The 22609-nt window shown below is 36.2% G+C and overlaps 1 protein-coding gene across 6 annotated transcripts in view; it reads right to left on the minus strand.

Moving 5' to 3' along the window:
• MYO6 (myosin VI) overlaps nt 1–22609 on the minus strand; it is a 103628-nt gene that overhangs the window by 31808 nt on the left and 49211 nt on the right. For 4 of the 6 annotated variants that reach the window (XM_071444480.1, XM_071444498.1, XM_071444490.1 and 1 more), the window contains exons 9-18: nt 22137–22301; nt 17585–17665; nt 14814–14994; nt 12564–12708; nt 6625–6782; nt 5982–6073; nt 5459–5531; nt 4477–4604; nt 3331–3426; nt 1696–1869 (exon numbers count right to left, since the gene is read on the minus strand). In XM_071444480.1, the coding sequence (XP_071300581.1) occupies nt 1696–1869; nt 3331–3426; nt 4477–4604; nt 5459–5531; nt 5982–6073; nt 6625–6782; nt 12564–12708; nt 14814–14994; nt 17585–17665; nt 22137–22301 (1293 nt within the window). Of the gene's footprint in view, nt 1–969; nt 1122–1695; nt 1870–3330; nt 3427–4476; nt 4605–5458; nt 5532–5981; nt 6074–6624; nt 6783–12563; nt 12709–14813; nt 14995–17584; nt 17666–22136; nt 22302–22609 lie in introns of all 6 variants that reach the window. The other 2 variants (XR_011681848.1, XR_011681847.1) reach the window with 2 other exon arrangements.

Raw genomic sequence — 22609 nt, forward strand, 5'->3', positions numbered from 1 at the left:
CTGAAAATCCAGATGGAAGAAGAGGAAACTACCTCAAAAGATCCCCCAGTTGATTTAATTTTTAAAATACAGATCTAAAAAACTGTGGATCCTAGCTTCATTTAAAGCAGACTCATGGCTGCAGGGTGTGCTCAGGACATGGCTTATCTGTATGCAACTTTTCAGACTACCTGATGATCATGTATTTTATATTAAACCAATTGCTGCACTTTAATTCAACAACTACTATAGAATAGGAAGGAGTTAAAAAGACTCATCAGAGCAAAACTCAAGAGAGCAGCCTGCCCAATTCCCAGTTAAATGCCAAAAGCACTACCTTACAAGTCAGGCCCTGTATTCTGCTCTTCGTGGCACCATAAAAATTTTCTTTCTGGCTACCTAACCAAACAACTCCAGAAAAGTGTAATGAGAACACCCTTTGTCAGACTGACCAATATCTTGGTGCTCACTACAGGAAATAAAATAGCCATAAAACACTGAATACAGTATAGACCTGAAGCAGAATACTATTGCTATAAAAAGCAAGTGTGCTGCTACCATATCCTTCCTGTTCTTCAACCCCTGCTGAAGAAAACAGTTTTTAAGAAAACAGTTCCAAATGCTAGCCACAAAATAGGATTATGCAAGAAGCAAGCTATCTTGCAGTCCTGATCCAGTACTTAACCTTGATATGGAGCAGAAATGCAGAAACACTCTTCTGCTACTGGCAATGTCTTACTCTATGGGCAGGTTTTTTTGGACTATCTAAGATACCTGCATTCCCCAGGGACTGTGTCAGGAGTCTAGCTAGGAACATGAGGTGGGTTTTTGGTGGCCCTATAGGTAAGGTAGCATACCAAAACTGTTTCAGCACTTGACTTGAAGGCATATAAATCCTTCGTTGGATCTGGCCCAGATGTGTTGAAAAGAGCTCTTGCTGAAATTGCTGCAGCTCTACCAACTGTAAATCCACAAGACTGAAAAATTTACCTGCAGCCCACGATGTGCCTGCTTTTCATCTCTTAATTCCCCTATTGTTCTCTTTCTAGCCATCCTGAGCTGGAATAGTCCAGCTAAAATAAAACTGCTGAATGAGAAAAGGATGCAGAAAACACTTGGAGAAGACAAGGTTTGAAGGTCAGCTTTACAACATCAGAAGAAAGGAGAAAATGAGGAGAAGCATCAGATTCAGGTATTGGGAAAGGAAACATTCAGCACAATTAATATCTTCCTGTGAAAGCCATGACTAAGTATATATTTCAGAAAAGGAAAAACTATGGTTAGATTAGGTACTAAATTTTGAGAGTTTGGCCAACTGTAGGGAATCAATACATCTTCTAGAAGGTATAATTACAATAGGATGGAAGAACACATTTTGTCACATCTAGAAAATGTGAAAGTTCACAGAATCCAAATTTACATCTCAAAACTTTTGAATGAAGACTTCTATGTGACTTTGAAAGATTCTGACCTAAAAATCACTGCATAATCTCTGTAAGGACTATTATGGAAGATACTTTTGACAGAAATGCATAGCATGTAGCTTAAAACACCAGTTTCTTATAATTCAACAGAAAAAAAAAATCTATTTAACCAAATTTTCTTCTGAATCTCAAGTTACTGCTAGCTCTCCCAACCTTAGGTTCTATTTAATTCAAGTAACATAAAACTGCCGTATATTACAAGAAGATAGGACTCTTTACTATGTGATTTTACCTTGAATTTGTTACCCACGCTGATGAAACTGAGTTTTCCAGCTTTTTGTTTGGGATCCTTGTTGTTGTTAGTGTTGGCTTCAAACAACTGTCGAACAAACTTGTCCTTGGATTCACATATAAGAGACTGAAGAGACATGTGCAAAGCATCATTGTTTTTTTCCACAAATTGCATCTGAAAAGACAACCAAGAGATAAAAGCACATTTGTTTTACTGTCCAAGTTACTTCAGTCTAATTAGAAAACTAAAGGAAATATAGTTACATACTTAATTCAAAAATCAGCAAGAATACATGGGGTAAATATTAATACATTATTTCAAACAACTTTTCAGCTGGATACACAAAACTCCAATGCCAGAGAGAAAAGACATTCTTAAATTTGAAGGATGTTGTTGGAATTATGAAACCCAAAGAAAGGTTTGGTGCCTTTAAAGAGATCAGTTGTTTTTATGTTGACTTCCACTTCCAGCACTCAGCACATCATCATAACCTGGGAGTTCTGAGAAGCTTAATTCTTCACTGCTTGTAATATCACTTAAGATCTATTGTGAAATGGGAATTAATGTGCACACTTAAACCTACAGTTTGGAAAATGAAATGAAAACAGGTTATTTTAGAAGTAGTATGACTATTTATGAACACTTGATTTATTAAAACATATTGTCACTTCCAACAAACTTTATATATCTGGTTTATTTGAAGTGGATCACTAACTTAGAGAAGAACAATACATTACAGTGAAACTCAAGAAGTCAATGTATTAGTATCCAATTTCCCATTTACAAAATCCTCAATAGCTTTTGGTGCAACTTAATAGAGACTTTGATATTAATGAACAGAAGATGCCAAGACTGCTTTGAAGAAAACGCCAGATATCACACAAAAGGGTGGGATTCTTCTTTGATAAGAATCAAAGGACTAACACAGGCCTCCAAAGTTTCCTTGGGCCATGAAGACACAAGAGAGGAATATGTATGCAGCCAAGTAAGTAATGCAAGTAGCGTCCTTCATACACGCTGAAGTTATACACCAACAAAGACCTTATGGATCTTCATTTTATCTTAAACTTTCATTTTTGAAAATTGATGGTCTAGATACTGGCTTCAGGTCTTACAATGTTTTTGTACAATAAGTAATAGTCAAAACAGCACAAGAATCTGGAATGTATTTTGAGGGTATTTTTACGCGAATGAGTCCATTGCCAGTAGAAACGGAAAACACAAAGTATGATGGGGACTGTGTACAAGGATAATCATGCTTCCAAAAAGGTACTCTTCACTAACAACACTTTTATATCACATAGTTTATTCTTGTCCCCAGGAAGTAAACACCTTTTGATGCAAAATTGGCAGTAGGCTGTGAATCAGTATATTTAATACTGACGCCATTACCTATAGATTTGAAACAAACTTTTACACAAAACACATTTCATTAAAATGGGCTGTAACCTGAAAAGTTAAAAGAAACTGTCAATTCTGTCAAATGTGCAAAAAATTAGTTTCTAAGTTTAGACATATAAATGTTTGAACTTCTCTTTTGATCACAAGAAATTTTGCCATTTAAGCTATATGCACTGAAAAAATATAAATGTTCTACAAAACATAATAAACATAGTGTTCCATAGATAAAATTACCGTCTCGTAGCATACTGCTCCTGCGAAGTGTCGGATAATGAAGCCTTCATCATCTCTGATATTTCTGTGAATGGCCAATTTAGACTTTCTAGGAATCTGGAATTAAGAAGCTGAATTACAAAGAAGTATTGCAATGGAGACTAAGAAAAAGTTTATTCTTAGAACACCATCGTGATCTGCCAGGGGCACTAAGTGCTAAAATCATATTTCCTGTAAATAAAATTGTGCTGATCATTACCATTCCTGTCCAAACCATGATGTTCTAAAAACCTAATTTCAAACTCTTCCACACTCTTAAAATACATTGCATTCAAAATACAAGTCACCAGGATTGCTAACACCAGCCAGTTGATTTTGGTTGTGCCTTTAATCAACACTTTCTTTATCATAAATTTGACAGTTGATGAAAAACCTTGTTAAATGAATAGGATTAGACTGAAGCTCAAGATACGGCTTTAGATGGTATATCTTAACAGGCAAGCACCAGCTGACCATACACATACCACCAGAATGTTTCATTGCATACCAATTCAGGCCAGCGGGATTAAGTGGAAACTTAACACAAGGCAAATGGATGACAATTTTGGTAAATGGATTTTAAATGATGGTTTCCTTTGCTCGCATTTTATCAGCATTTTTTTAAATTTCAACACATGGATATAAATTTCAACAATTTGCCTTAATCTTCCAGACAGTGCTGTATGTTAAAAAATAAGCAACAAAAAAATTTTCCTAGTATGATTCCTATATTCATCTCTGAAGTGCTAGCTAGACACTAGACATGAGTCAAATGTTCTCCAAAGCAAGAATTTTTTTAAAAGAACAACAAAATAACTCATCTGATATGAAACAATCTAAATTAAAATGTGTTTTTACTTCCTTTTCATGTTTCACATGTTAAAAAACTTCAAATGCAAGTCAAGAATATGGCTTTAGTTTCAGCAGGATATTAGAATTGCTTGAAGTCTTCAGTGACCTTTTCATCAAATCTAATCACCAAACTTGTCCTTAACAAAGAGGTACAGACTGTACAGACTGGGCAGTATGAGATTTCTTATGAAAGATTTTCATTACATTGAAGTGTTACTATCAACTGTTCCAAGAACTGTTTCATTAAAACAAGACAAACAACAAAAATAAACCTACCGAGAGTCTGAAATGGTCCTTGTGTTTTTGATGCACAGCTGAAGTAAAATGCTGGTCACTTGGTTGGGGAAGACGATTTTCTTCATCCAAAATATCCAGTACACCTACTAATTTTGCTTCAATCAAATCTGTTAATAAAAAAACCCCATATATTTATGGAAATTGAATATATCAACTTGTATCACTACTGAACATTACACACCGAAATGCTGCTGATCTGATTCTCTACAAAAGTACCTATGGAAAGCCATTAAACAAAATACAAGAAGTCATGGCAAATCAGTTCTGTAGATCTTAATAGGTATGTATAGGATATCCATCAAATCTAGAAGTTCTAAGCTTGTGGAACATGGGAGAAAAAGATCAGGAACCAATTGTTTGATTTTTACTCTTGATCTCAAGCTGAAATTAGTCATCCAAAAAGTGCCTAAGTCTTCTTACAGTATGATCCTAGGTCTAGCTTCAGTTGCTGGGGGAGATTTTTAAGCTTTTCATACACATTTTACCACATGTCAAAACTAAAAGGTTAATATTTCCATTTGGTAACATGACCCAGTGAGAAGTAGAAATTTGTTTTAGGAAAGGCAGACCAGCATTTAACATACAGTGGTGGTTTCACAACTTTTAACAACTGAATTGCCTTGACCTCTCACACACATATTCCAAAGCCCTTGAAAGCTGACACAGAAATTCATGGTCTTGAAAATATTAGACACAAACTCACAGTTTTGCAATTTTTTTTCCATTCTCTATGAAACTGCTCTTTTAAGAGGAATTTTTACTACAAACTTTTTCCTGTGGAAAGGATGAAACTGCTATGCTTGTACTGCAGAAATGCCTATGAACTCTAAAGAATGTGAATTGAATGAGGCTATATATAAAACCATATAATTGCTAGTGCTATGCATATTTCACCTCCTCTGCTTGAAGGTTTTTTCCCCATGACAGTAACAAAAAGCTTGACAATACAAGATGTACATACCTATACAGTCCTGATTATCTACATAACGAACTTCATTAACCCCCAGGCCTTCTTTCTGGTAAAGTTCTTGTTCCTAAAGTAATTCAAAAGAGAAAATACCACTCTTAATTTTTTTTTTTAACTGAAAAAAAATCTAGGAAAAAAAAAATTTAAATCCAGGAAAAGCATTTTTAAAAAATATAGCATGAATCAACACACATTTGAGAATTTTCTCACACAGCCTAATGTATTCCAACTTTAACACCTTAATGACAAGCCTGTTTAAGTCAATATTTTCATTAGGTATTAGCAATTATCCAATCTCTGGATAGCTCATTGCTAGTTTTCAAAAATCCACATTCTTTTCGGACACAACCAGATGTCACATAATATGGAAACAGTGTATCAACTGATTTTTTTTTTCAAACAAAATGTGTAATCTTATGAAAAGCAGTGCTACTTAAGGCATCTCTTCAGCAAAAAAAAAAAAATTCCTGAAACATTAAAAAACCAATTCCTAAATATAACATTAAATATATCATACCTCTTTCAGAATTCTTTCATTAAAAAATTGCTGCAGTTTTTCATTACAGTAGTTTATACAGAATTGTTCAAAACTGTTGTGTTCAAAGTACTCTGAAAGACAGAAGTTAAACTTTTATGATAAAACACTGTTCCAAGAGTTTAAATTAAATAGTAAATAAGAGAAGCTTCACAGTGCTAATATTTAAAGATGTGTTCAGATCCATAGCCATTTCTTTCAGCAAAATGAAATCTTTTACAGATTTCCAAGTTGTACACAAGCCATCTAAAAATACTGCAGCAGATGATATTTCTAAGATAAATGACAGACAGTTGGCAGCAAACCAAAGCAAGATGCTACCAGACAGTGAAATTGTACCAATACACCCTCATGCATCTATGATACAACAGGCTGGCAGTAGATATCAAAGCTCTAAAGACCTGAGAACCAAAGGATGCTCCCCCGGACAACCTTGGCAGGACTAGAGCACATCACAAAACATGCCCTGTTTTGAATTTTAGTGAGTCAAAGAAGCAAAAAGCAAAAGCTTTACAAGAACCATCAACACCAAAAAGAAAACCCCTCCCACCCTTCATTACAGAATTTGTTATTGAATCTTTGGTGGAAAAAAGTGACAACTAGAAATTATTTTAGGCATACTTACCAAAACCAGCTATATCTAGAACTCCAATGAAGAAAGAGGAAGTTTCAAATGGAAAACACTGGTTTACCCTTTTCACTACATGATCAAACAGATGACTGTACACAGTTTTAGCCAAGGCATCGCGAGCATTGTTTGCTTGTTCCACTTTCAAGGGTACCCTAAAAAACAAGATACAGATCTTATTTTTCAGAATTCTTTACTGTGAAATGCTGAGATTAGACTCTAAACCTTAAAACAGCCTTTCCAATACCATAAATTAGGACCTAAGAAACCCTCCCTGATCTCTAGGCCAAGGCAGGAAACAACCTTGCCAAGTTAGACTATCTTAGCTGTAAAAAACAATAATGTTTTGCTACCATCAGTAGAAGTGAGATTCAGATGCTTTCATAATTCTTTATTAAATAATTAGAAACTCTACTGACAGTGTCCATAGAAAGGTATTTAAACTATATACAACACCATCTACAAAAATATTTCAACTATTTACTTATGATTTGTTATGTTAGAATAAAGCCTAAAGTTCAGTTTTTGCTCTGACATCTTTTCTGCTCCTCACCCCATCACACCAGTGAGGAGGCTGAGGGTGAACAAGAAGCTGAGAGGGGACACAGCTGGGACAGCTGACCCCAACTGACCAAAGGGACATTCTGTATCATATGGCATCATGCTCAGCAATAAAAGCTGAAGGAAGAAGAGGGAAAGGAGAATGGTTCTATGAATTTAAAGTTTTGTCTTCCTAAGTAACCACAACACTTGATGAAGCCTGCTATCCTGGGGAGCTGAACACTGACCTTCCAACAGAAAGTAGAGAATGAATTCCTGGTTTTGCATTGCTTGCACATGTAGCTTTTGCTTTACCTTTTAAACTGCCTTTATCAACAACCCATGTGTTTCCTCATTTTTACCCCTCCCCTTTTCCCTTCCACTGGCAGGGAGTGAGTGGCTACAAGGGGCTGAATTGCCAGCTGGAGTTAAACCACAACAACAGCTTATCCATATTGCATAATTTCCTTCACTTCCCAGAATTCATAAGCACTAACCTAACTAAGTAATAATTACTATTTTTTTATTTCTACAAAGATAATACTTCTGATGCAGAATCATGACAGTGATGGAGATCACTTTCTACTGTGACTGGTAAGCCATGGAACCAGAGTCTCCATTCCCAAAGGACACTTGCAGCTACATTACATTTGATAGTAATTAGCTTTAACACACAATCTTGTCTTCCACTAAGTATCTATCTTATCTTAAGGTAATGAGTACTGACAGAAATCTCAGCTTATAAATAGAAGGAAGGTACCTTTGCAGTCTGTTCTGATACGTTTAAGAGATCAGAATACTAATTCCTGTCAGCTGCAGACCTATTACATAATATAATATATGAAAATCATTTATGTTTTTTACTTCTTTTTTAAACAACATGAAAAATAGTTGTACTGCCAGAGCATGTATTTACAAAATGGTCCTAGTGTTCAAAATAGCAAATTCTGCCACTGTTAAGTGCAATTCTAAAGACTGCACAAACCCTTGCTGCTAAATTTCATAGTATGCAACAAACATGCATGGAAAGAAAATGTAACCCTGCAAAGCATTTTGCACAACTGAAAGTTCAGAACCACTAAACAATGCTGAAAATGCCCTGAAACAGTAGATACACAAGAGCCCCATCACAGAACTGATGTTCAGAACAAGCAGCTTTCTTTTCATGAACTTGCTTTCCCTCAGCTCTTCCTTTCTTTGGTCTGCACAAAGACAAATGAATCTCTTTCTTTCTCTTGTTTCTTGCCTGAACAGGAAAAGATAAATTCTCCTTCCTCCATTTTACCTTCTTTCCCTCTCCTGAATTTATCAGCTACTTGGATGCAATGGAGAAAAAATTTGCCAAATTCTAAGTACTTTTGTAAGGCTGCAAAAAAACCCCTTGTTGGTCTTCATGCCAATTTCTTCACCAAGGTTTCCAATGATCTAAAGTTTAAGACCTAGGGGAAAGCATGGATGGGGTAGATTGAGTCTGTGGACAAAATCTCTCCATGCAAACTCCATGCAGTTCCCAGATATATTCCAGAACAAATTAATTAAAAACATGTATAATTTGCCCATGGTTGACAACAACTGAGGGAGAGAGCAGGTGAAGCGATATCCATCAATTACTGTCATCCAATACGGTTACTGGTTCATAAATAAAGTAGCCTGGATTAAGTAACCCTACCTAATTAAATACTCCACATAATTAAAGAATATAAGCAGCATATTTGTAAGTTGAAAAAAGCTAAAGTTCAAAAAAGTTTTGAAAAAGTTTTTCTGATGGACACTTCAGTAGCATCACTAAAAAAAAATGCATTTTGGTAGAAAATGTACTGCAAAAGAAGCTGAAGGACTTGGAATGATGCAAGTTAATTTTTTTCACCTTGTAAAATAATTTAGTTTGTGATGATGGAGTCCTCTGTGAAAGTCTTCTAGGAAAAGAAGAAACTGAGCAAGAGAAAAGCACAGTAGCACATTTACAGTCTAAGAGAAGCACCAGATTTTGAATCCTAACACATTATTTCTCTCTGTAAATACACTTCACATGGATGGTAAAAACACCATCCAGCAAGGTAATTATTTTGGGGTTTTGGGAGACAAAGACAGATAGATGTAGCACAGCTGTCAAGTCCCCCAGGCAATTCACTGCACATGATTATTTAATAAAATTCAGAGAGATTGCATTTAGCATCACCCTCCTACTGTTCCTTGTTGGCTCCACTGTGCCCAGCAGAACAAAGCTTTTGTTATACTCTGAGCACAGTGATTTCAGCTGAGCTATTTATTCACTGTGACCTATTAGGACTCACATGATCTACTTGCACACAAAAGGTCCCTAAGAAAGAGAGAGAAATGAGCAGCTCTTTGGGTTGCTGGAACAAAAAAAACCAATGCACTTGTCAAAACTCTAACACTGATAGCAGTCAAGTAGTTTCTAAACCACACTACCATAGAAAAATTGTGTCTATGTAACAAATATCTAAAATAGTCCAATCCACTTTTACATGCAGTAAGCCATGTGAGAAAGTGATATTGGTGTATTTATTAGAGTATGTCTGCTTTTAGATGCACAAGTTTATAAAATGCTAGCAAAAGAGGCTTAATGCAATAATCATTGAGATGTGTAAGGAGTCTGCTGAACTCATTTTTGACATCCCCAAAATAAAACACGGGAAAAATAAGATCTGCTGGCATAAAAACATAGCTCCTTGTGTTTGCAGACTTTTGAAACTGCACAGTGCTAATAACACTACAGGCTTATCAGGATAAATTTGCTGATCAGAAAATCTTTACAGTTTTAATCCAAAGTAAACTCAAAACTGTAACAAAAATTAAGAAACCTTCCCTGACACTGTGATTTGAGGAGTGATCAGATGGTGTGCCTCATAATGGTGGTAGCTTGGTATGTCCCACCAAACATTCTCAAAAGGAAAATATACAGACAAGCCTTATGTCTGTGTTACATGTACAAGAGCCAAAAGGAATCTGTTCTCAGAGGCTGAATCAGCAGTTCCCTGAGAGCATTTCCAGTGGGGTGCCATCTGAATCTGACATGGATACAATTCGTTCAAAGCCCTTCTGCTTCTGTTTAACACTTTCACTTAAAAGGAATGTGAAACTAAGGGTATTCTCAAAAAACGGGCTCTAATAATACTGAATTAAGAAAGTAGAAAATCTTGTAACAAGATTAGCATACAGGATTATTTTCAAAAAATTCATAATGTAAAAATCCACAAGATATATTTCAGTAAAGGAAAGTGGGTGGTAGTAAGCTGAAAAGAATTTAAAAATGCAAATGGAAGATGGAGAATAACCAGGTAAGCAGTAAGTCAACAGAGAAAGATCAGCAATTATTGTGCATCCCAACTTGAATTAAGTAAAAAATGTTATTGACTTTCAAAACCTGCAATGTTCATATTGCCATGAATTACTATGAGTGCCATCTGTACTGTACAACAAGAAATTTTCTACTCTAGTGTACTGATAAAGCTTCTTCTGGATGAATATATCAAAGATTTTGCTGTCAATTTAGATATGGTTTGGAAAAGAGCAAATAGTAAAAGCTCAGTCAATATTTTCCACTGGAGACACTTTTTCCTGCAAGACTGACATCTTCGTATACATTAAGCTTGTAATGAAGGGGAAAAAATTACTTATAACACTCCATATCATCTGATAAGGCAGCAAGAGGACAACGACTCAAGTCCCCAATTTCTAGTAACTGCTGGGGGAGAGAAAGGAGGAATTTACATTGGGCAGGGAGAGAAGAATTTACTCTCAAGAAATGGACTTTTGAATACACAATTAAGAGGTTTAAATCTTGAGCTTTTAACTAAATGCAGAGTAACACATCACCCTCTCCTGCTCCCCCAACATTATTTACCATTTGTCACTGCATTAGAATTTTTTCCATAATAATAATTTCTGTAATAAATTTCCAAAGAAATTGCCAAGACAAAATATGCAAGGAACTCAAATAAACCCCATTAATACAGATAATGATGAGTTTCATATATTAAACATTTGGTGTAATGTGAATAAAGTATTTCCAATTCACTAAAACAATCAGATTGTTTCCATCTGTTAATAAAAAGCACACCTGTATTCTTCCAAGGAGTGTTCATTAGCTTCCTAATTAAAAGATTGATGCATTCAGGTGAACACTGAGAATTACTTTAATGTGCACAAAACTGCTTAGTCCAAGCTCAGTTTTTTATGTGAACTCCAGAAAATACTCAACACAGAAAACTAAATGTTAAAACACACAATTCAGTTGCAGGCATCCCTGACAGCTTGCATGCTAGGATCAATCTCAGCAAGAGAAAATTTGTGGTAGAAGCTAGAGGTTTTTCATAAATAAAAGGTAACTGCATTGTCATTTTCATAAAACTCAGTTTTGCAAGAGTTATAAATTTCATGCTTTTGAAATGTTATCACCAGAACCATATTTATACGGGCTCTTTGCCCTTAATTCATTTCCATGTACATACAGAAAGGAACCATTATCTTGCTTTTGTGCCTAGGAAGTTACCTGGATAACAGCTTCAGAAAAAAACAAAAAACAAAAAACAAAACAAAAAACAAAACAAAACAAAACAAAAAAACCAAAAAAACCAAAAACAAACAACAAACAAACAAAAAAAACCCCATACTTTCTATCCATGTTTTTGTGAAACATTGTTTACAGTCAAGATTAAATGTGTGTTTACCAAAACCAGCAATTTCTGGATTACCATTTGCAGGGGTGTTTTTAAAGTTAAAGCTTGATTTCAGAAGAATTACATATGACAAACACAAGGACAGTGATCACTCAGACATTAAGAAGGGTGGCCATCCTGCCCTCTGATTTAAGCATCCCAGCCCTAATTATTACAGGGCAGCACTCACGGGAGCACTGCGCAGCCCTCAGGAGAAAGATTCGAGCATCTTCTGAAAGACTTCAGGCACCACATTGACATTCCTTGATAGTGTATCTAATAAATGATTTAGCATATCAAATTTGCTGTGCAGGCTGTGGATTTAACCGGCTGACTGCTATACTTTCTTTGGCCACACAGCGTACTCACTAACACATGAGAGATTTTATACAGCACAGGAGTTACTTATTCAAAGTGCTGTACGCCTGCTAGCCTTCAGCTAGTGTAAGTGTATAACTGTGCTTTCTTTACGACCAAGAGGGTGCACCTGTGCTCGGTGAGCCATTAAAAGAAGCGCTTTAGACAGCTGCGCTTGGTGCGAGCGCACCTCAGTTCCGCCCTGCAGCTGGTTAAGCGGAGCTGGGGCCCCTTGTGCCGGTGCGTGAGCAGGGGAAGCGCGGAGCCGGTCCCCGACTGGGCAGCAGCGCCGGCGGCCCCTCACGGGCGGCGCCCGCCCCGGCCCGCCCCGCCCCTCCCGCCGGCGCCGCCACTCACTTGATGACCGTGCCCTTGGCGCCCCCTGCCGTGGTGAGCATGACGCGCGAGGTGAGGCTCCCGCGCAGGTCGTCCTCGTCCAGGCCCAGCAGGGCCGCGCAGCGCTCCAGCGCCGCCTGGCTCCGCGCGCGCGGCGTGCAGCCCCCTGCGGACACACAGCGTCAGCAGCAGCCCTCAGCGAGGCTCCGCTGCCTCTGCACAGCACCTCGGAGCAGTTCGGTGCCAAGAGACAGTTCACAGAACCCAGGGAACCCCCTCAAATCAAACACAAAAACAACATCTCGCCCAAAAACTATCCATGAAATTCCGTATTTCTAGAACGCTGTCCAGGCTGCTTGTAGGGAAGAACTATCCCAAAATGCAGAAGTGCTAACTCCTACAAACTAACTCTAGTGACTTAAAACTTTTGAACGTAGATGCTCCTGTAATCCTCCAGGCTCCCTTGCAATGCAGCAGAAGTGGCTGCTAGGGCAGGCTCCTGGCACTTGGATTTTTCAGATGAGGCTGTGTACATGTCCAGGTAAACAGCCAGAAGGTGCAGTCCTGCTACTCTGCACCTGCCTCAGAGCCAGGGCTCGGCCAGCAGAGATCTCCAACTGGCACACCACCCACTTTAGTAAAATCTGGCACTTATTTACAAGTGTTTCCTGTTGCTTGCAGTAGAGCAGCAACAGAACTCTAGAGGGTCTTACCAGTCTCTCTCTGGTAAGAGACTGCCTGAAGCAGTTCAAACACACCCTGTATATAGACACACAAAGTGAGGGAAAAACAAAACACGTATTTGGAATTTAGAAGTTCAATACATTAATTTACATTTTAGAAGTTCCTTTACATTTTAGGAGATCTATAACTTATTCCAGAAAAAAAGTGGGTCTGAATTTCAGTATTTAGAGGTCCTAAGTTCTCTGGTGACTTTTCCTTCTCTAAACCCTGACTTTCCTTACCATCTGTGGTTCCCACTCTTCTCATTCATTTCTTCCTCAAACTCACATTTGCACCTCTTTCACTGTTTAACCTGGTCAATGCCCACGTCACAACTCACAAAAGGCCCAAACAGGGAAGTTCTCTGGGAATCTTACTGGTTTGAGCTACATGAGGCCACTACCCATCTCTACACCTGCATCTTCCCAGATTCATTCTCATTAATCATGTTCATTTCTGTCATCTTCATGAAGATGGCAACAGCATGAACTGAGACTGGGGAGGTTGTCATTTGATCTATAGAGTAGAGAGAGGAAAACAAAAACCAAAAACAAAACAACTCACCTCTATGCCAACCCTAAGCTACCCAATTTGAATTCAGCACTGGCCCTGATTTGACACATGGTTCTGGAGCCCACCCATGATCTCTTCTGAACAGAATGTTTGGACAGTACTGTGCTGATTCTGTACTTGGGGTCAGGAGCTAGTGAACCTGTAAGGTTAGCACTCATTTAATTCATCATTCAGAACACCTTTTAAAATGTTCTTTGGTCTGCTCTTCCAAACAGCTGCACCAACAGCTATACATACAAGTAGGACCAGGAGGAACTAATTTCACTCTGTCTTGCAACACAAGCTAGACCTGCATACTTATGTTTTCTACTATAGTTGTGTATTTGTAGTACATCCAGACCCAGAGGAATCAGCCCTTCAGGAATATATGGACAGCAGTTCTCAATTTAGAGAGGCTGATTTCAGTAGTAAGGTAATAAGGACAATTCCCAAATCATTAAATCTCCTTCATCAACCTTCATGCACATTCTGCAATTAAGTCCCAACTACACTTGTACTGCTTCATCTTGTGAGCAACGTCTTAAAATGAGGAAGTTATATTTACCTACGTTTTTGCTGTAACTCTTTTTTTTTCATCTCTCAAAATACTAACATGATGTTATTTTTGGAAGCCAAAGAACATAATGCCTTTCCCTACAGATGGAGTTGCTAATGTCAAGATCTTTTTGTGATATTAGAGAGAAGTTGGACTTTAAAGCTGTCATTAAAATACAAAATGCCTCTTTTCTTTATATGAAACTTTTCACAGAATAGGTTCTTGAACAGTTTCAGTGCAACTCTATTTGCTTTCAGAGCATGGAAAGAAGTACAACTTTAAATAGATAAACTTGACTTCAAAATGGGGTGAATTAAAATGGAATTACCCATGAACACAAAGAAGCTTTCAAAAGCAGTAATTCACATGCAAAGGGAATGTCTCTAATCAAGAGGCATTTTCAGTATTTTTAGGAAAAACAATTTCTATTTTGATCTAACCTGAAGTACTCCCAGCTTCCTCAAAATCGATATTTCCAAGGTGAAGGACACCAGCCACTACTCTAAAAAGATCAAGTTTTTCTTCATCATCCAGTCCAATCTTTTTCATAGCTGTGCACATTCTGTTGAAATCTCCATGATCATCTAACAGTGGATCCTTCAAGGAACCTTCTTTAAGATACTATAAAACACAAAACCCAAAAATTCTATGTAAGTGCTTTAAAGTAAATGTAAGCAAATATTTCCAGTCAAGGATAAGTCATATCAAAAAGCATACAAAAGCATGCCAAACTAAGTAGATCCAAGTTCTTCATACAATATAGGCCTTGCAAGAACCTTAATTTAAATTTTTGATACTTGGAAGCATGATCTTTAAACTTAAATTTCACAGCAAACTTCAAACTATCTTCAGAAAGCAGAAGCTAGAGAGAATGTGACTGCTTAGGACAGGGAAATATGAGATAATGAGCAGGGGGAAGGAAGACTTTGGCTAAGGGAGCTATTGGAGCACTTAATACAAAGGAATCCTTCTAACCCCAAGCAGCTGAAAAAAGATAGAGGTCCTTGCAATAGGATGACAGAAGGACAGGAGTACAGGACAAATCAGAACCAGGAGCATTTTCCCTATTATAAACAGGCTTATTTAGAGAAATATACTAGTTAACTTCTTGGTGTAATTAAGAAACAGAAAAGTTGTTTGCAGTGGTCTATGGCTTAGAAGAATACTAACTATGTTCTGAAATACTAATTTAATATTTTGCTGATTTTTCAAATTTAAATACATTGAAAGCTATTTTAGCTATAAACCAGTTTAAATAGTAGAAAGTAACACATCTGCATGCAATCAAAAACTACATGAACATGCACAGACTGAGCTATGTCTTTACACTCATTTTTAAACGTTATCAATTAAAAAGAATAATTTACTAAATAAAAGCCTTGTTAATGTCAAATAAGCTAACATGATTTTTATCAAAACGAAACACCACATGCATCTGAAAAATTCACTTCACACAACATGTAGGCACATCAATAACATTAAACTACATGTTAATTATATAAAATGATCACCTCATCTTCCTGATAAGGAAAATACAAAAACAATTGAAGTATTAATTGACTATTCCAGCTACTTTTATTCAAAAAACAATCGTAATATTTTTAATAAAATGACAGCAAATACGAAACTTCCAATTTAAAAACGTGAACAAGACAATATATTTCCTGTCTAAACAGCTATAGTAGGTTTAAATATAATTTAACTTTGATCCTTTGTTGAGCCTTCAAATGAATATGGCAGTTACATGTAAGTATTATGGTATTATATGTTCTGCTACTTCATGTCTTATATATATTTTCAGAACTATTCTATGAATATGTTTTAATTTAGACAAACACTTATTTCAAATCAAGTCTTCTCTTATTTCAAGTTCATCAGAGGACCAGTTTTATGACAACACCCACCTGTAAATCACATCAATAACAGAAAATTGCACAGGTTCATCTTCCAGAAGAAAAAATAAGTGAATGTTGATACTCTATGTCTACTCACTACAATTCTTTGTGAAAGGCAAATTGGGTAAACTGAGGCAAAATTCCCCAATGCTAGCCTATATGCTTGTATCTACCAGCCTTCTGCCTCACAGTGATGTCAAATAAGTATTTTTGTATCTGATTTTCCATCATCCCTGATTAAAGAAAATAGCCTACATTTAACAACAGAAGTCAGGACTACATGCTGAGTGTTACAATAATACAACCACTAGAAATCGAGGGGCAGACTTGACAATGTTGACTTGAGGAAAGGAATTATCTATACAGTCTCTTGTAGTTCAGCACAAGCTCCAAGACCACGTTGTGAAAGAGATGGCATGACCACTTGGTGGAATGAGGCTCTTAAGCTATTTTTGTCAGATATATATGCAGCTTGCCCTGCTACTGAATCACAAATATGGATTTGATTAATATTTGAAATACCTTCCAGCTACACAAATGTGAATTTCATACTTTGAGTAGATGAAAATTTTATTAGAGAACAGAGTAGAAGTTTAATTAAGTGCTTTAATAACTTCCAATTCATATATACTATTAATTCAGAACAAATTCTTTAGTATCCTCATGTGAACAGCTCAAAGGTTTAAGTGCTCAAATTCTGGTAATTCCAGTTCTAAAAAATGCAAACAGAGATGGAACAAGGAGGTATAAAAATGTTTTGAAGCTTCAGACTTTCAACCAGGAAATTCCATGCTCTGGCATAACTAGCAGTTAATAGCAAGGGGAAAACAAAAACCTTTAAAGTGCACTGAGGAGGAGAATATAGTCATGGCTAGAAGTGAGGTTGCACTATTGATTTATAGAAAAGTTTGGAGCATCATTTCAAAACTCCACGTAGTAAAAATGGCTCCAGAAAAAACATTGCTTTTGACCTATTTCTACCAGTAGTTAAGATTTTTAAAAAGAAAATTACAAAAGTATTAGATTTTTGTTTTCCACAGAAGACAAGCTGCATCATTAAGTGTTATGTTATATAAGAATGAAGACGAAACCATTTTATATACACTGTTCTATTTGGGATTTTATGACGCATGTTAAAATGTATTTCTAGCACTGAACTCCAAAGCAGAGTTCTCAATACAGCATCTTGGAGAGTACCCTCTTAGACCTATAAAGATGTGTAAAATGAACATTTCATTCCACACTATAAAATTGTAATCACTTTCAACTCTATCTCCATTATTTAACAATATAAACTAACTAAGATAAAAACTTACCTCAGGACTCTTACGATTTTGCAAAATCTGCTTGTCTGTTTCTTTGTTAGCGAAGAATCTGGTACAGCCTCGATTTAAATACTGTAACAATAAAAAAAGTGGAAATGCATAGTTAAAGATAGAAGTAAGGAAAACATATGCTTTTATTTAAGGCTTGCCCTACATAGCTTGATTTAACCATTTGATACAAACAACATGAGAAATGCTCATAATTCATTCCTTGAAAATATATTTATTTACATCAAAATTAAAGAACTGCAACAGTAGCAAACTTCTATTGAAAGTTTCTTGATTTTGACAACCAAAACACTTTTTGACACAATGAGATATTCATTAAGCTACACAATATTTTCTTACTTTTTGATTTTATTAAACCTATTCAAGGAGTCCAGGATTACAGAAAAGACAACCCAAATTAGGAACCAAAAAAATTCATTTTCTGGCATACGTAATATGAAACTACTAATTTTTCCTCACCAAATATTTCTATAGGTAGTAGGAGACATAGTGTATTAAAAAGTCTGAAGAAGATTTAAAGCTTACAGCATGGTCTAAGTGGAAGCCTTATTTTGAACCTGGCTTCTCATATCCACCTTATGTTGTGTAGTAATCTCAGATTTACTGTTCAGTAAATCAGACTGAATTTAGATTTAAATGATTACTGTTGCTTTCTGAAAAATGGGATCACCAGCTTTTCCTTTCTGATTTGTTCATCTGAATGTAAGAACTCTGTCCAAAAGCTTGGACAGAGCCCTTTGTCTGAAGGAAGTGAACTGATTCTTTACTCTTTAATTGAACAAAGATGTTTTCTAAGAGGTGAACACAGACAATTCTACTCTCTGATTAAAATTTACATGCAAAATTGCAAAACCTCAAAATATTCTTCAAAGCATTTCTAACAGCAGAAGAAAACTTTTTAATATTAAAACCAAGTGACAATCGTTCAAAGCTAGCTTAGTGTTTAACAAAGTACAGAAGTTTTCTTTATCAGCCAATAAGAATGCAAATCACAGTGTATTTTAAACACAACATATCCCTGTTTTACAGCATTAGTAACACAATCCCAGAAACTGGGGATGGGAAGTGAAAAAGGTCATACTTTTCAAAAAGAGAGCGTGGAAACTTATCTGACAGGTTGAGAATGTGAACCAGCATGGTATTAAATGATAACCTACATAAAAGACATTTAATCACAAGATAATGGCTTTCATTTGAAAGCTAAAACCTTGAGTAAATTTATATATTAAATTAAGGAGAAATTATATTTTTAAAAGAACACAAATACACAGTTTCAGGTTATCATACAGTACATCTAAATACCATTGTACTTGGGGTTTGGTTTGTATGGTTTGCCTGTCCTTTGTTTTTCTGTGAAGTATAACACACTATTGTAACTTCAGCAACTCAAACATAAGGCAATTTCTCTTCTCTTCCTGAAATTGAGATGAGAAAAAAGTTCAGCTTCTCATCCCCATTTACTGTTCTCCAGGTACAGAATTACTCCAGAATTACTGTGCAGCTTTACTTTCACAGCCATGTGATTCAGTCCAAGGCACCAAGACCTACAAGGTTCAGCACAGGCTTTCCTCGTGACCTTGAATTTCTGAAAACTTTTGCAGGGCAACCTAAAGCACAACTCCCAGGACTGCACGCTTTAATGTGGCTTGTGCTGGAGAATGGGTGTGTAAGAAACCTGCAGAACTGCAGGGCTATTTGCATAATCCTTGGCCAAGTAAATTCTCACTTCCCCAGGGAACCTGCAGGGGAAGGATGAACTAATACAGAGGTAATGGCCATCCATGCTGCTGCAATCCAGAGGACAGGTCAGGCAAGTGCACCCAATGCAGTGCCTTGGTTTACATGCCCAGAGCAATGTGTCCCTATGCCATGATGGCCAAATGGATGGGGAGGAGATTCCAAGGGATCACTTAAGTCAAAGGGAAGCAAGTCCAAAGATTAAAGAGAAATAAGTTATCCTCTATCTTTTAAAAATATTTTGCTTCTTTGAAAATGAAAAAAAAAAACCAAACCCCCCAAAAACCACAAAAAACAAAACAAAACAAAACAAAAAAAAAACCACAAAAAAACCAAACCAAACCAAACCACAGAAAAAAAAAAAAAAAACCAACCAAACAAACCAAAACGACCTTAAATTTGAGATGGTCCTATTTCTAACAAAGTGTACTTTAAAGAAACCAGGCTTGAGTCTTAGAACTCCAGCTGGCCCTAATTTGGACTTTGACTTGATAAGCCTATAAGGCTCAAGGCAAGGGTCACAATAGAGCCAATGCAATGTGACTTAAGGGATGAGCTTTTCTGAATAAGCAATTTTAGAGTTCAAGGTTTTTTTATCTATCTTTCTTGTAAAATTTAGTACTGATTGGAAAATACTGATCAATCATCCAACTTTGCCTTGTGTAATATCACAGTCTATTATCAAAAGCTTGAAAGATGGCATTTTTATGAACTCTGAAACAGATATGCAGTCAACAAAATGTGGTAAAAAAAGTGACACAAGTATGCTTAGTCAGAACCATTTCATGATGAAAACTGAAGTAGCAAATGAGAACAAAGAACACAAAAATCATCTTGACAAAAGAAATGCAAATTTAGGAGGAAAATTATCTTTTCCAATTTTGTTTTCCTAAAAATCTGCCATAAAATGGACCTTGATGAAAATTAGTGCAATACGGGTAATAAACTTTAAAAATATTTAAATCCATTTACAAGCTTACAAAGATGAAAAATATCCTAAGGTTTTGTTTGTTTGGTTTTTAATTAAAGATAATCTACTTTAAGAGACAGAAAAAAGCTGCATTAAAGTTTTGTAATTTAACATGCAGAGTGGACCTTTCACATGCAAGAAAGTCAGAATTCAAATACTAACTTATGATAATGCAATAAAATCCTTAATGGAAACTAAAGTGCCAGCTATAGTCTTAGTAAAAGTCAAAAAAAGGTCACAGTATGATAAGCCTGGTGTGACTACAGACTCTTTATACATGAAATATGCAAGAAAATGTCCTCTGTAAAAGAACTCAGGCTGTTAAGTACTATCCTGCATCAGCCTGATTTTAAGAAGGTTTTAACTCTGACCCTACTCTGACATCTACAACGTTGGGTTCTCTCATGAGCAGAATTCTTGATTTTCAAAAAAATCCCCAAGGTGGGTAAGCAGCATATTCTAGAAAAAAATCTATTAACTTCAAGAAATAAATTTTAATGGAAAGGTGACTGCACAATAAAAACACGTACTTGAAAATCTATTCAACATTTTAGCTTTAAATCATACAAGAGAATACTGCATGGAGTAACTGCAGAGTAAAAAAGAAAGTTTTGAAAACTAGCTCCACATTTTACAAATATAAATGGTGTTGGGTGCTCTTAAGTATTGTGTTTGTTGAGTGTTTTAAAAGAAAATTTTTCCTTCTAGGGAATGGAAGCAGTTCTTTCCTAATAAGCATCAGAACAAGTTTCCATCACACAGGTGAGTACAGATAGAAAAAATATAAAAAGATACAAACTAAATATTTAAAGAAATAAGGTCTATGAATGCCTAGAGAATGCCTTGAGAAAGTAAGGAAACTTGTCCTAGAATACTGTCATGGCTTTTAGAGAGCAAGATCACCTTGATACCACAGTACAAATGTACAGTGCACACAATGTGGAAGTGCAGCTCTGTGCCCATTTCCTGGCCCATCCATAAGGAGAGACTGACTTGGCCAAGCCAAGGGGCAGCAGTCGCCTGCTTGGTGAGCAGGGCACCCCCACCTTCCCCAAAGAGAGTGCACTGATTCAGGTCTCACCTTTTGCTTTGCACAAAACTGGCAGGACATTTGTATATTTAAAGCTTCTAGCCCTCTGCTGAATTTTGATGGAACTGAGTACAAAAGGGAAAGCAACCTATAAGCACAGTCCAAGTTTTATTTAGAACAAGTAGGAAGATCAACCAACAAAGAAAACAGTACAATAACTTAATTCTTTGTTTGCAGTGCTTCTCATCTCATTTAAGATCAAGGAAGTCTAAAGAGATGACAGTCATTTAACTTATGTCCTTGTAATTCCATATTGTTGTATTACAAAACCCTTCAAAACCCAAGAGATTTGGTCTGTGTATTTCAAGAATACACAAAATTCCGCTTCCATAATGTTCCAAGCCAAATATAAGGCAAGAAATGGTAGAGATGGAAACAAATGACAGAACACAAGGAAAGAACTGACTGGTATTTACCAGGAGATTTGATTTGCACTAAAGAAATTCACACTTTACATCTCTAGAAGAGCCCATAACAACATTACTAACAGCTGGGTATGCAATAGTACATTTTCTGGAAAATTTTAAGACAGAGAAAAAGTACAGGAATTCTTCCAGTAAAGAAAAATGTGAGGTAGCTTTATTCCAAGATCAAATAGATTTAACAAAAAGAAAATCTGTTTTTTTAATTATAATGAGTCTGTCAAAGATAAGAAATAGAGATTTTAGTATGATCTATATGAAAAATCCACATATGACGATATGACAAACTTTACAAATGCTGACTCTGCTACTCACCCTAAAGTTGTCAGGAGAGCTTAAATATAGCTTTTCCCTAATGTCTTCTGGAGCACCAGCACAAAGCCTGTAAAAGATATGATAATTCCTCTCTTCTTTGCCTTGCACACAGATCCTAGATTTCTCCAGAAGGTAGTGTGACACAAATCCACCAACCACCGAGTTCTAGGAAGAAGAAATATTTTTCTGATTACATGACTATTTATAGCATTATTTAAGATTCAGGTTTTCAATTTACTTTTGCCTGATCATGACTTGCTCAATAGAAACTGCTCCAAAAAAGATTAAAAGCTATCTATACCTAATACATATTAAGCCTAGCAAAAAAAAACCATTGCCTTTACCATTACTTCTCTCCCCAGCTCATGTATTGTATATACATACACTCTTCTTAAAAGAAAGGTCTTCTTCACCAAAAAGCAGAAATCCATAGCAGAACCTCAGGAGTTACTGCAAAGAGCATTGCTACAGCC

This window comes from Agelaius tricolor, unplaced genomic scaffold (genome assembly GCF_023055355.1).
Source record: "Agelaius tricolor isolate 1412-34295 unplaced genomic scaffold, bAgeTri1.0.p SCAF_1, whole genome shotgun sequence".
In the NCBI taxonomy this organism is placed as follows: Eukaryota; Metazoa; Chordata; class Aves; order Passeriformes; family Icteridae; genus Agelaius; species Agelaius tricolor.